We start from the raw sequence: 12,108 nt of genomic DNA on the forward strand, positions 1-12,108 counted from the left end.
TGAGGGCTTAGCCTTTCTTAGGTCTTTACTTGTCAAGCATTCTTGAAGATGTAGACAAAAGCTATCAGCCTCAGCCAGGGGTAAATCACCCTCTACTCTCTTCAGTAGCTGTTTGGAAGAAGGTAGGAGCTGGGCTGGTGGTTTTCAGACATCTGTACCATATTTGCTCTGCTGGGGTCTGTCTGCTCCAGGTGTTCTGAAATGGGCCAGCCTATCTGTCTATTTATTGAATCTAGACTTTTAGTTGGTTTGTTTAATTTTTCTTTTCCAAGATGGGGTTTCTTTGTATAACCATGACTGTCCTAGAACTCACTTTACAGACTAGGCTGGCCTAGAATTCACAGAGATCTACCTGCCTCTGCCTGCCTCCCGAGTGCTGGGATTAAAAACCTGGGCCACCACCACCTGGCTGAATCTAAGCTTTTGATTAACAACTGTTAAACCTCTTATTAGGAATGATTGTAAGAAAAGTGAGTACCAGTTGTTCTATGACCAACAGTTTAATTATATTGCATTCATTTGGATAATATAATACATATCTCAATTAAATACAAGTATTTTCCATTGTTTTTAATATAGTTCCATAATAAATAAAATCAGTTGGTTTCATATCCCTAATAGAAGTTTTCCTGGGGTATATGGGACTATATAGTATAGTATAGCCACAGATAGACTTGAGAAAAACAGACCAAGTGTTTGACTTTGGGGATTCATCTTAGGAGAGGACCCTAAGATCCTCTCCACAAGATTCATTTGTGCTCCATTTTGAGAATTTATCAAAGCAGCTTTATATATACACTGTTGACTACCATTTGTTAAGTTACTATTTGTAGCTGTTAGGGTACTGCAAAACAGTTGGCTATTTCTTTAATTTTCTTAAGCTTACAAGGTTCCCATTTCTCCATGTCATGGAAAAGTAGACATACTGAGGCTTAGAGAATTTTAAGTAACCCACCCAAAGCCCTACAGCTGAGAAGTAGAATTTCACTGTACTGTTTCTAGCCTGTATTCTATGCCTATCTTTTCATGTTTCCAGTATCTGCGTCTCTGAAAGCTCCCATTGCTGGCTTGTGGCCATGTTAAGAAATCATCTGAGTCAGAGCCAGATCTTCTTTCCCACCCTGAGTCCTGCAGGTCCTTAAATGCAGGTCCTACCTGCTCTTCTTCCTGGACTATGGGCTGCCTGCTTGGCTGGACCCTCTCTGACTTTCAGGGCTGGGAAAATTGTGCCAGTACCTGAGTCATGACTTGAAATGTGTGAAATGAAATTTGTGTAACTGAAAAGTGGACTTGAGGGTGAGGCCAGGCCAGTCCCTGTAGCCCTGTTGTTAAGAGTTCTGTCATCTTACATTTGGGCTCACACTTCCCGTAGTGATCTTGACCTGCTTTGGCAGTTTATCTGTCCCAAAGTTAGCAGTTCAGTTTGGCAGGCAGCATTAGCACAAAGGAAAATGGGAGGAGTAGTGGGTCTTGTATAACCTGTCTTGTCACTGGTTTAGACTTTCACACCATACCGGACAGCTTGGCGCCCCATAGTCACGGCCACCCACATTGGGTCTCACATCCGAGTAGGTGGAGTATTGAATTCCCTTCTCGTCATGGTGCTGTGCAGTGAACTGTGTGAGCTCTCATTTCCTCACAGCTTTCTCTCTGTTGGTGAAACCTTCTTGCTTGCTTGTAGGAGGCTCCACCCATGCTGACTGTTCCCCTGGCTTTCAAAGTTTTGTTTTGTTTTGTTCTCTTGCTGAGAGTGACACCTCAACATGGGTGGATCCCAGATTCCATTTTTGTTTGTGTTTGAACTTGCGTGGTATACCTTTTCCTGTCAGTGTTATCCAGAAACTCCCAGTATCTTGGGGTGGGCATAATCAAGGTCCCGTGGTGGGATCAAGTAGCAGAACACAGCACCCAGACTGGAGTGGTTTTCCTACCTTCCCTTAGTTCTCAGGTCCTTTGTGGGTCTGTGCTGTGAACACCCAATGATGCTGGGAAGTAAGTACTTTATGTTCGTTCTTTGGCTGCTGTGTAGATGAGGTTTGAATTTAGCTTGAGATGTCATGTTCAACAACTGTTACTATAAGGCCCTCCAGAACCTTTTCTCTAAAGAGCTGTTTGATAGCTGATGGTGTTCTATTACTGTTATGCAATGATTTTCACATTGTAATTCCCTTTTTTTTTTTTTTTTTTTGGTGCTTCCCCCCCCCCCCCCCCCCCACACACACACACAGGGTTTCTCTGTAGCTTTGGAGGCTGTACTGAAACTTACTCTATAAACCAAGCTGGCCTCGAACTCACAGAGATATGCCTGCCTTGGTCTCCCAAGTGCTGGGATTAAAGGCATGTGCCATCACTACCTAACTTCACATTTCAATTCTTTTTAAATTTAATTTTATTGTTAAACAATTATATGAAAGAGTACAAGAAAAGAGTACCACAGTACACATGCAGAGGTTATAGGACAATTTTCAGGAATCTATTCTCTCAACTGTGGCTTCTGGGAATTAAGTTAGCTCCTCAGGCACAAGTGGCAAGAGCCTTGGCCTGCTAAGTTACCCTACTGGCTTTTTTGGTTTTGTTTTCAAGTAGGGTTCTCTGTGTAACCCTGGCTGTCCTGGAACTTAATATGCAGACCAGGCTAGCCTTGAACTCAGAGATCCACCTGCTAATGCCTCCCAAGTGCTGGGATATAAGGCATGTGCCACCATGCCTGGCTTTTTTGTTTGGTTGGTTGGTTGGTTTGGTTTGGTTTGGGTTTTTTTTTTTGTTTTGTTTTGTTTTGTTTGTTTTTTTTTTTTTGTTTTGTTTTGTTTTGTTTTGTTTCCTTCAAGACAGGGTTTTCTCTGTATTGCTTTGGAGCCTGTCCTGGATCTAGCTCTGTAGACCAGGTTGGCTTCGAACTCACAGAGATGTGCCATGCCTGGCTTAAAGGTCTTTCTTTTAACCTACAGACACGTTTGATGGAGCTGCATCGCCAGTGGGAATTGCTTTTGGAGAAGATGCGAGAGAAAGGAATCAAACTGCTGCAGGCACAGAAGTTGGTGCAGTATTTGCGGGAGTGTGAGGATGTAATGGACTGGATCAATGATAAGGTATGCTTTGAGGGCAGGTGTGCTAGCTCTTTAGGAACCTTTGGGTTTGTAACCCTGAAACCTAGGGTCTCTGGGACAGAATACTGTTAGAGGAAAGGATTAAACACTGCAAAGAGAACTGGCCATTAAAGTGAATGTGGCTTCATCCCTAATGTATCTTCTTCATAGCAACCTTTGTTAATTGACCATTGGCCAGTGTCTCAAAATGGTTCTCTCCCTGAATAGGAAGCAATTGTGACTTCTGAGGAGCTGGGCCAAGACCTGGAACATGTAGAAGTCCTGCAGAAGAAATTTGAAGAGTTTCAGACTGATTTGGCAGCTCATGAAGAAAGGGTTAATGAAGTAAATCAGTTTGCTGCCAAGCTCATCCAGGTGAGAAGCAGATTGATGTGTGCTGTTCACAGCATCATGGGGCCTTCTAGGATGCAACCCCTGCAAACGGGGTCTTGTTTTAATTTTATATGTCAGTATTTTGATTTTGCCTGTGTATATGTGTGTGCCTTGTGCTTGGAGAGGCTTGAGAGAGGATGCCAGATCCCATGGGATTACAGTTATAAATGCTTGTGAGCTGTCATGTGGGTGCTCAGATCTGAACATTAGTCTCCTGCAACCTTTGAGCTATCTGTCCCACCCTGCCTGATCCCTAATTATTATTATTTATCTTCTTCCTCCTCTTTTTTTTTTTTTTTTTTTTTTTTGGAGACAGTTTCCCTATTAATAGTCATGGCTGTTCTGGAGTTCTAGATGTAGACCAGGCTTGCCTCCAACTCACAGAGATCTCCCTGCCTCCTTCTGAGTACACTACCACACCCAACTGGGATCCCTAATTTCTGATGAGTAGATTTTATAAGTATCTTAAAAGTTTTGTTTAGATATACATAAAATCTCATTATGATTGCTCATAAATGAGAACGTGCGTTTACCTTGTGGCCCTGGGCAGGAAGGACAAAGTTCATTTGATTCCCATCCACTTTTGGGCCAGTTTGGATGAACTTTTAGGACTTCTAAAACTTGTTTCTGGGATTTCTCAGATCTTGGACCATAGAGTGGTAAATGCCTACCTAATTCTGGCAGGCATCCACCAGTGTTGATGGCCCTTCTTCCCTTGTCACTGAAGCTTTTCTGGTGGGGCTCCTGAAAGGACTTTCCACTGGTGGCTCTGGAGCTTATTGAGAGGGGACAGAGACAGCTAGGTGTGATGACACCTATTCCCCAACACTGTGATGCTGAGGCAGAAGGACTACAGGTTCAGTGTTAGCCAGGGCTCCTGGTAGACCCTGTCTCAAAACCCAAAAGGAAGAAGAAAGGGTGTGGAATGGACAGAACCAACCACCTTTCCTTATTGCCTACATGAGAGCTGTTCTCATAACCTCCCCTTCTACTACACTAGGGTTCAATATGCTCTGAAGATATCAAGCAATAGTAAGCAAAGCTTTTTGCTTTGGGGGTCGGGAGGGTGTCTGTTGGAAGGGTTCAGACATTTTCTCATTTTTTAAAATCAGTGTTTTAGAAGACAACCAGAACTGCTCAGTGATACTTGTCCTTCTAGAGATCCAGTGCCATCTTCAAAGTTAATGCTGGGCAAGTGCAATCAAGTCAAGCCCATAAATATGACCTCTTCACATGTTCTTTTTAGCTAAGAGAAAACAAAGCTTTGGAATGTGCTTGGTAGGGAAGAGTCATGTTAACAAAATGTTTTCCTGTCTATGTGGAGAAATAAACTGAGAAGCATGTATCTGGGAAACAGTACTTAATGGGTTCACAACACCTGAAATGCTGGGTTTTTAAGCACTTGAAGTAGATGGGGGTAGTATTTTTGTTAATATTTTTATTTTCTAGATTTGCTTTATTCTGTGTATAAGTATTTTGCCTTTGTGTGTGTGTGTGTGTGTGTGTGTGTGTGTGTGTGTGTGTGTGTGTGTGTGCGTGCCACATGTGTTTCTAATCCCCACAGAGGTCAAAAGAGGACATTGTATCCTATAGAACTTGAGTTAGATAGTTATGAGCCACTATGTTGTTGCTGGGAACCAAACATTGGCCCTCAGTAAGACCAACATGGGCTGTTCACCACTCAGCCATCTTCCCTTCATTCACAGTGTATTTATCATCTGGTACTGGATAGGCATCGTGGCACACACCTTTAATTGCTGCTGAAGTTTTCTTGTCCTGCCAGGCCCTTCTTAGCCCCAAATAAACACAAAGACATTATATTAATTATAAAACTGTTGACCTATGGCTAGGGCTTCTTTTTGGCTAGCTCTGTGTTATTATTAACCTATTTCTATTAATTTTAAGTATTTCCATGTGGTCTTATCATACCAGAGAAGGGTCTGGATCTTTTATTCCTTTGTGGTCTACATGGTGACTGTTCTGTTGGACTCCCTCTGCCTACCTCTCCCAGAATTCTCCTCGTTTCCTAGTCCTGTCTATCTTCCTGCCTTATTGGCCAACAGTGTTTTATTCATCAACCAATAAGAGAAACATATATACAGAAGGACATCCCCCATCATTTAATTCCAACACTTGTTAGGCAGAGGCAGGTGAATCACTGACTTCAAGGCCAGCCTGATCTATATAACAAATTTCAGGCCAGCCAGGCTGAATAATGACACTTTGTCTCAGAAAGAGAAGTCAACAGTTAACAGAAAACTTACAGTTGTAAAGACTTTCTTGTACTCTTCAGACAGGCCCAGGATAATTTGCAGGGGTCAGATGTGGCAGGTAAATTGGTCTATTCTCTTCCTTTTTTTTTTTTTGTAGGAGCAGCACCCAGAAGAGGAGCTGATCAAGACCAAGCAGGATGAGGTGAATGCAGCTTGGCAGCGTCTCAAAGGCCTGGCACTTCAACGCCAGGGGAAGCTGTTTGGTGCTGCTGAAGTTCAGCGCTTTAACAGGTACTGGAGCTGTGAAAGCCGAGCAAAGCGCTGCCTCTGTGGTGTTCCCAGTGCATTTGGACAGCTACAAAACTGGGTTGACTTGTCTCTATTCTGTAGGGATGTGGATGAGACCATTGGTTGGATTAAGGAGAAGGAGCAGTTAATGGCCTCTGATGACTTTGGCAGAGACCTAGCAAGTGTTCAAGCTCTGCTTCGGAAGCATGAGGGTTTGGAGAGAGATCTTGCTGCTCTAGAAGACAAGGTGGTTTTTTTTTGTTTGTTTGTTTGTTTTGTTTTGTTTCTGAGACGGGATTTCTCTGTGAAACCTTGGCCGACCTGGAACTCATTTTGTAGACTGGCCTGGCATTGAACTCACAGAGATTTGCCTGTCTCTGCCTCCCAGTGCTGGGCTTAAAAGTGTGTACCTCCACTACCTAGCCCCAAGGTGGACTGAAAGCCACTGGTCATGTAAGCCATGGGCTGGAGCATGGTGCTGATGAGAGTCTGTTTCTAGGTGAAAGCCCTATGTGCTGAAGCTGACCGCCTGCAACAGTCACACCCTCTGAGTGCCAACCAGATCCAGGTAAAGCGAGAAGAATTGATTACCAACTGGGAACAGATCCGCACTCTGGCAGCAGAGAGACATGCACGGCTTGATGACTCATACAGGTAGCAAATGACCCTTTGGTACTTAGCAGTCAGGGTTCTTTGACTCTTGTGTATGGACAGGAGAAGCCCAGGGTCAATTTTAGGTAGCAAAAATATTTCTGTATCCTGCCAAGAATCATCAACAATAAGAAAATACAGGGTACTTTCTCACACCTACATTAAAATTCTTTTGGAGACTGACCACTTTGTGGAATATTGTCTGTATATAGTATTTATAACTTCATAAACTATTCTCCACTGTACTTCACTTTGACTGGCAGAAGGGAAATACCCCATAGCTATTAGCATCATGTATTAAAACTCAGTAAATGAAGAATTGGAAAGGTAAAGAACACTTCTTTTTCACCTTGAGTTGGCCCTGGGAATAACAGGAAGTTTTAAAAATGGTGAGTTGGTTGCAGTGACTAACCAGGACAATATAAGGAGACCCATTTCAAATAGCAAAAAATGTGACACAGGGTGTGGACCTTAGCATGAACAATATAACCTGTATTTCTGCCTTCTTCTGTCTTTAAGTTCAGTGAATATTTCCTTCCCCAGAAGTAGGATTTGTGGGGTTGACTTTTGAGAACAGAATTCAGAGCTCTAGGAAAGTCATCTTTTGTCCTGGGACCACTACTGGAAGTGACATACCTTTTATTTTTCCCAAGGCTTCAGCGCTTTCTTGCTGACTTCCGTGACCTCACAAGCTGGGTAACTGAAATGAAAGCCCTCATAAATGCAGATGAACTGGCCAATGATGTGGCTGGTGCTGAAGCTCTGTTGGATAGGCATCAGGAGCACAAGGTAGTATTTCTAGGATTTTCTACAACTCACAGACATCCTCCTGCCTCTGCTTCCCAAAGGCTTGCACCCATTTCAAGAATGTTTTAAAGAACTTGCTAGATGTGGTGCATAATTTTAATCTCAGCACTGTAGAAGCAGAGTTAGATGGATTTTTTGAGTTCCATGCTAGCCTTGTCTACATGAGTTCCATGCCAGTCAGGGTTACACAGTGAGACCCTGCCTCAAAATAAACAAACAAAACTTGTTCATTGAAAGACATTGTGAAAAAGATTGACCAAGTGAAATGACTTATCTAATGCATAGCTGAATGGATGGTCTTTATAAATGTATACATTCAATGCAATGCCTGTCAAAAGCCCAACAGAACTGCATTTACACTGAATTAAGTCCACAAAAAAAGCTAAGGCAATTTTGAGAAACATGGTATGTGGGGGGGGGGGGCACGGAATTCACTTTATCAGGTACTGTAAAATTGTAGTAAGCAAGTCCATGTGACATAAAAAAGAAAAATGGGTAGTAAATAGGAGAGCCTAGACCTTTGTGAACATGTGGCAGCTTGATTAATGACATGTAGCCTACAGAGCTGGTGGCAAGCTCTTCTTCTTGGGTGGCTTATACTAACAGCTAGGAAACACTGTAAACCTGCTACTCTGTTTCCCTCCCTCCCTCTCTCCATCCCTCCCTTCCTTCCTTCCTTTCTTTGAGACAGGTTTCTCTGTAGCTTTGTAGCCTTTCCTGGAATCTGCTCTGTAGACCAGGCTAGTCTTAAACTCAAGAGATCTACCTGCCTCTGCCTCCCAACTGCTGGAATTAAAGGTGTGAGCCACTACTGTCTGGTTTCTGTTACTTAACAGTCTCACTTGTTAATGAGTATGTTTGAAATTTAATGTCTTGGTATCACTGCTATTGTCCCTGTGCCTCCCCACCCCCGCCACCACTCAAAAATGCTGGAAATATTCTTTCTCTTTTTTACTTTACAGGGTGAGATCGATGCTCATGAAGATAGCTTTAAGTCTGCAGATGAGTCTGGGCAGGCTCTGCTCACGGCTGGTCACTATGCCTCAGATGAAGTGAGGGAGAAGGTAAGATAATGAAAAGGAGCTTTTAAAGAGAAAGCCAGGATGAGAGAGTGCTTCTCTGTTCCTATGGCCAGTCAGAGGCCCACCATCAACTGAGAGCACTTATTAGCCCAAGATTTTGCCACAAAGAGGCATATACATTTGGGAGGAAGGGGCAGACAGGCAGATCTTTGTGAGTTTGATTGAGGTCAGTGTGGTCTACATAGCAAGTTCTAAACTATGGCTGTATAGAGCCTATCTTGGAGAGATAAGATATGTATTTGTAATATATTGGACCAAGAGAATTTTTTTTTTTCTTTTAAGTTTCAGGCATGTGAGAATCAGTCCTGTTTTAGTAGTTAGATTGAATAGGAAACAAATTGTAAAGTGTTTCAGACATTCATGAACTTCACAGTTTTGGGATGCCCACTCTGTTGACAGCTCTCTATTTCCATGATACCACTTTCAGAGTCTTTCATCCATCTACTGTCTCCTTGCCATTTTTACCTAGAATGTTTATGATAATATGACAGTAAATTCTAGTTTAGTCAGGATGGGGTTCTTGTGGATAGCACACACATGCCAGTTCTGAGGTATTTGTATGTTTCTCAAAATAAGCTTACACACATTCAGTGCTATTACACAAAAATGCCTACAGCCTAGCATGAGCAGCCCCATGTCTCCCAGAAGGTGGAAGGTAATTTTGCTTCCTGTTCCCCAAGCTGAGCATCCTCTCAGAGGAGAGAACCACCCTGCTGGAACTCTGGGAGCTTCGGAGGCAACAGTATGAGCAGTGCATGGACTTGCAGCTCTTCTACCGTGACACTGAGCAGGTGGACAACTGGATGAGCAAGCAGGAGGTAATGTTCATCAGGATCCCCTACCAGGGAAGGGTCACACCCTACTTCTCTTTGTTTCAGGACATAGGAGCCATTTCAGTTTTGGGTAGAGTGAAGAAGGGAACTAAGCAGGTTTATTTTGGCCCTGTCTGCCTCTGGAATTGCTGAAATAAAGAAGGGAAAACAAAAAACTTGTGCAGTACAAGAAGGATTTATAAAAATTAGAATTTGCCATTATGTATAATCTAAATGAAAAAGAAGCTACGAGAGTGAGAGGTGGGATTGGTGCCTATTTGCATTCAACTCAAAGCTAAGGCAGGAGGCTCACAAAAGTTCGAGGCCAGCTTGAGCTACTTAGAAAGTTAAAGAACATGTGGACTATATAGTGAGACCTTGTCTCGATATCCTCTCTCCCTTAAAAGAAATAATTAGAAAAGTGGTTGGTAGAATATGGCAAGGATCATTGTTTGTTCCTGTTTATGTGCATTGGTATTTTGCCTCCATGTATGTCTATATGAGGGTGCTTGATCTCTGAGCTAGAGTTAGACAGTTGAGCTGTATATTTGGGTGCTGAGAATTGAACCCAGGTCCTCTGGAAGAGCAGCTAGTGAGTGCTCTTAACTGCTGAGCCATCTCTCCAGCCCCCTTCTGGTTGATTTTTAAGAGAATATATAAAGAATAGACTTTCTAGTAGTGATCACCATAGAAAATTTCCTGTCTATGTTTTGTCAAATTTTGCTTTGGCTTTTGGGCTGTAGATGAAAGTAGTCCATGATACCAAACACTTGATTTCCTTTCTCCAGGCATTCCTGCTAAATGAAGATTTGGGTGACTCCTTAGACAGTGTGGAAGCTCTTCTAAAGAAGCATGAGGACTTTGAGAAATCCCTCAGTGCCCAAGAAGAAAAAATCACAGTAAGACCCTTCTTGTCATGTGGCCCACAGAATAAACAGTCTCTTTCTGAGAGGTTGGGGAGCTGTCTGCAGAGTACTCCCAGAAACATGTAAGACTTCACTCTTGTACATGTAACACAGCTTTATGGAGCAGAATCGCTTGCTTGATGGAAACCTCCCAGTTGAGATGTAACTTTGACTGACACTAAATCAGAGTAAGGCAGCATATGCTCTTCCCATAAAGAAAACACCTTAATAGAAAGGATCAGAGGTCTGTTTACCTACATTTGACATGTGTGAGGTGCTCATGCAGCAGTTGATGTCTGGACACTTGAGGGGAATGAGCAGTCTTTCCTAGTATCAAGCAGAATCCTCCAGGTGTGCCTACTTTGCAACAGTGACGTCTGTGTCTGTAGAGCTCACTCTTGAGAACCAGATACTAAATTTTTAAAAAGTATCTCATAACATTTTATGTTTAGGATTTTGTGTTAGACTGAATTCTTAGCTATCCTAGGGCACATGCAGCTCGTGAGCTACAGGTGAGCATAAGCACTCACCTGGGCCCAGGGGTAGGTGCATGTCTCAGTGCAAACCTTGACTGTTAGGATTGGGATGTTTTCTCCATAGCCTAGGCTAGGGCACAGTGCTCAGTGACAACTCTTGCTTTCCTTTCTAGGCACTGGATGAGTTTGCAACTAAACTAATTCAAAATAACCACTACGCAATGGAAGATGTGGCCACTCGCCGAGATGCTGTGAGTTCCCTGTTCTTGTCTTGCTCCTTTTCTGTAGTGTGCATGTTCTCTTTCTGAGATACTTGTTGCAGTTCAATTGAGCTGGACACTTTGAGGTGTATAAACTAAAATCACGTGATCCCTGTCTTTCAGCTCCTTAGCCGCCGAAATGCCCTCCATGAGCGAGCAATGCACCGCCGGGCCCAGCTGGCCGATTCCTTCCACCTGCAGCAGTTCTTCCGTGACTCTGATGAGCTCAAGAGTTGGGTCAATGAGAAGATGAAAACTGCCACTGATGAAGCTTATAAAGTAATGTTCAATCTGTTTTGTCATGTGGTACATGTATAAGCTAAATAACCTTGTAGCTACAAAAAAGGGAGGGGAGGATCCACAAATCACACTAGTTAACCTATCCTGATAGTTTTATAAGCATGAAGTAATTCTTCATGCTCCAGTTAAAGACAGAACCCTCTTTTTTTGGTTGGCAGGATCCATCCAACCTGCAAGGCAAAGTCCAGAAGCATCAAGCTTTTGAGGCTGAGCTTTCAGCAAACCAGAGCCGTATTGATGCCCTAGAGAAAGCTGGGCAAAAGCTAATAGATGTCAATCACTATGCCAAAGAAGAAGTAGCAGCTCGTATGAATGAGGTCATCAGTTTGTGGAAGAAACTTCTAGAGGCCACAGAACTGAAAGGTAGGAAAAAATAGATGAAAAAGTGTTTGATGATAGGAGCATTTGGGAAACTAAACACTTCTCTTTGGCTCAGCATTCTAGGACTTAATACTACCCATAAAAAGTAGGTTTATAGTTTTGTTTTTAAGGATTGTTTGCTATATATGGATTCCTTGGCTTGGGTTCTCAATACTTTATTTGGTAAGTGTGATTGAAAGTGATGGTTGGCTAGTGAGACTAAGGAGAATGAATTGAACATCCTCACTTAAAATCATAGGAGCTATGAGCCAGGAGTAGTATCCCATGGAATTGAAGATGCTTTCCAGAAAGCCTCCAGTTCAGCCTGTAGAATGTAGAGCAGAGGTCATACTCGAGAGCTTCCTTCATCTGTTTAGTAACACTGGATAATGACTAAGATTTTCACTATCATCCTTCACCAGGATACCATGGATCATGATTAGTATTAATGGGTCACATTATCTAACCCACTTCC

At 42.7% G+C, this 12,108-nt stretch overlaps 1 protein-coding gene across 6 annotated transcripts in view; it reads left to right on the plus strand.

The window, feature by feature from the left end:
• The window catches only part of Sptan1 (spectrin alpha, non-erythrocytic 1), a 66,510-nt gene that overhangs the window by 16,143 nt on the left and 38,259 nt on the right, over window positions 1-12,108 (plus strand). For all 6 annotated transcript variants that reach the window (XM_051185052.1, XM_051185054.1, XM_051185055.1 and 3 more), the window contains exons 4-15: window positions 2,949-3,089; window positions 3,315-3,461; window positions 5,850-5,983; window positions 6,083-6,227; window positions 6,480-6,634; window positions 7,285-7,420; window positions 8,401-8,502; window positions 9,201-9,338; window positions 10,121-10,231; window positions 10,887-10,964; window positions 11,097-11,252; window positions 11,432-11,636. In XM_051185052.1, the coding sequence (XP_051041009.1) occupies window positions 2,949-3,089; window positions 3,315-3,461; window positions 5,850-5,983; window positions 6,083-6,227; window positions 6,480-6,634; window positions 7,285-7,420; window positions 8,401-8,502; window positions 9,201-9,338; window positions 10,121-10,231; window positions 10,887-10,964; window positions 11,097-11,252; window positions 11,432-11,636 (1,648 nt within the window). The remainder of the gene's footprint in view (window positions 1-2,948; window positions 3,090-3,314; window positions 3,462-5,849; window positions 5,984-6,082; window positions 6,228-6,479; window positions 6,635-7,284; window positions 7,421-8,400; window positions 8,503-9,200; window positions 9,339-10,120; window positions 10,232-10,886; window positions 10,965-11,096; window positions 11,253-11,431; window positions 11,637-12,108) is intronic.

This window comes from Phodopus roborovskii, unplaced genomic scaffold, assembly GCF_943737965.1.
Source record: "Phodopus roborovskii unplaced genomic scaffold, PHOROB, whole genome shotgun sequence".
NCBI lineage: Eukaryota > Metazoa > Chordata > Mammalia > Rodentia > Cricetidae > Phodopus > Phodopus roborovskii.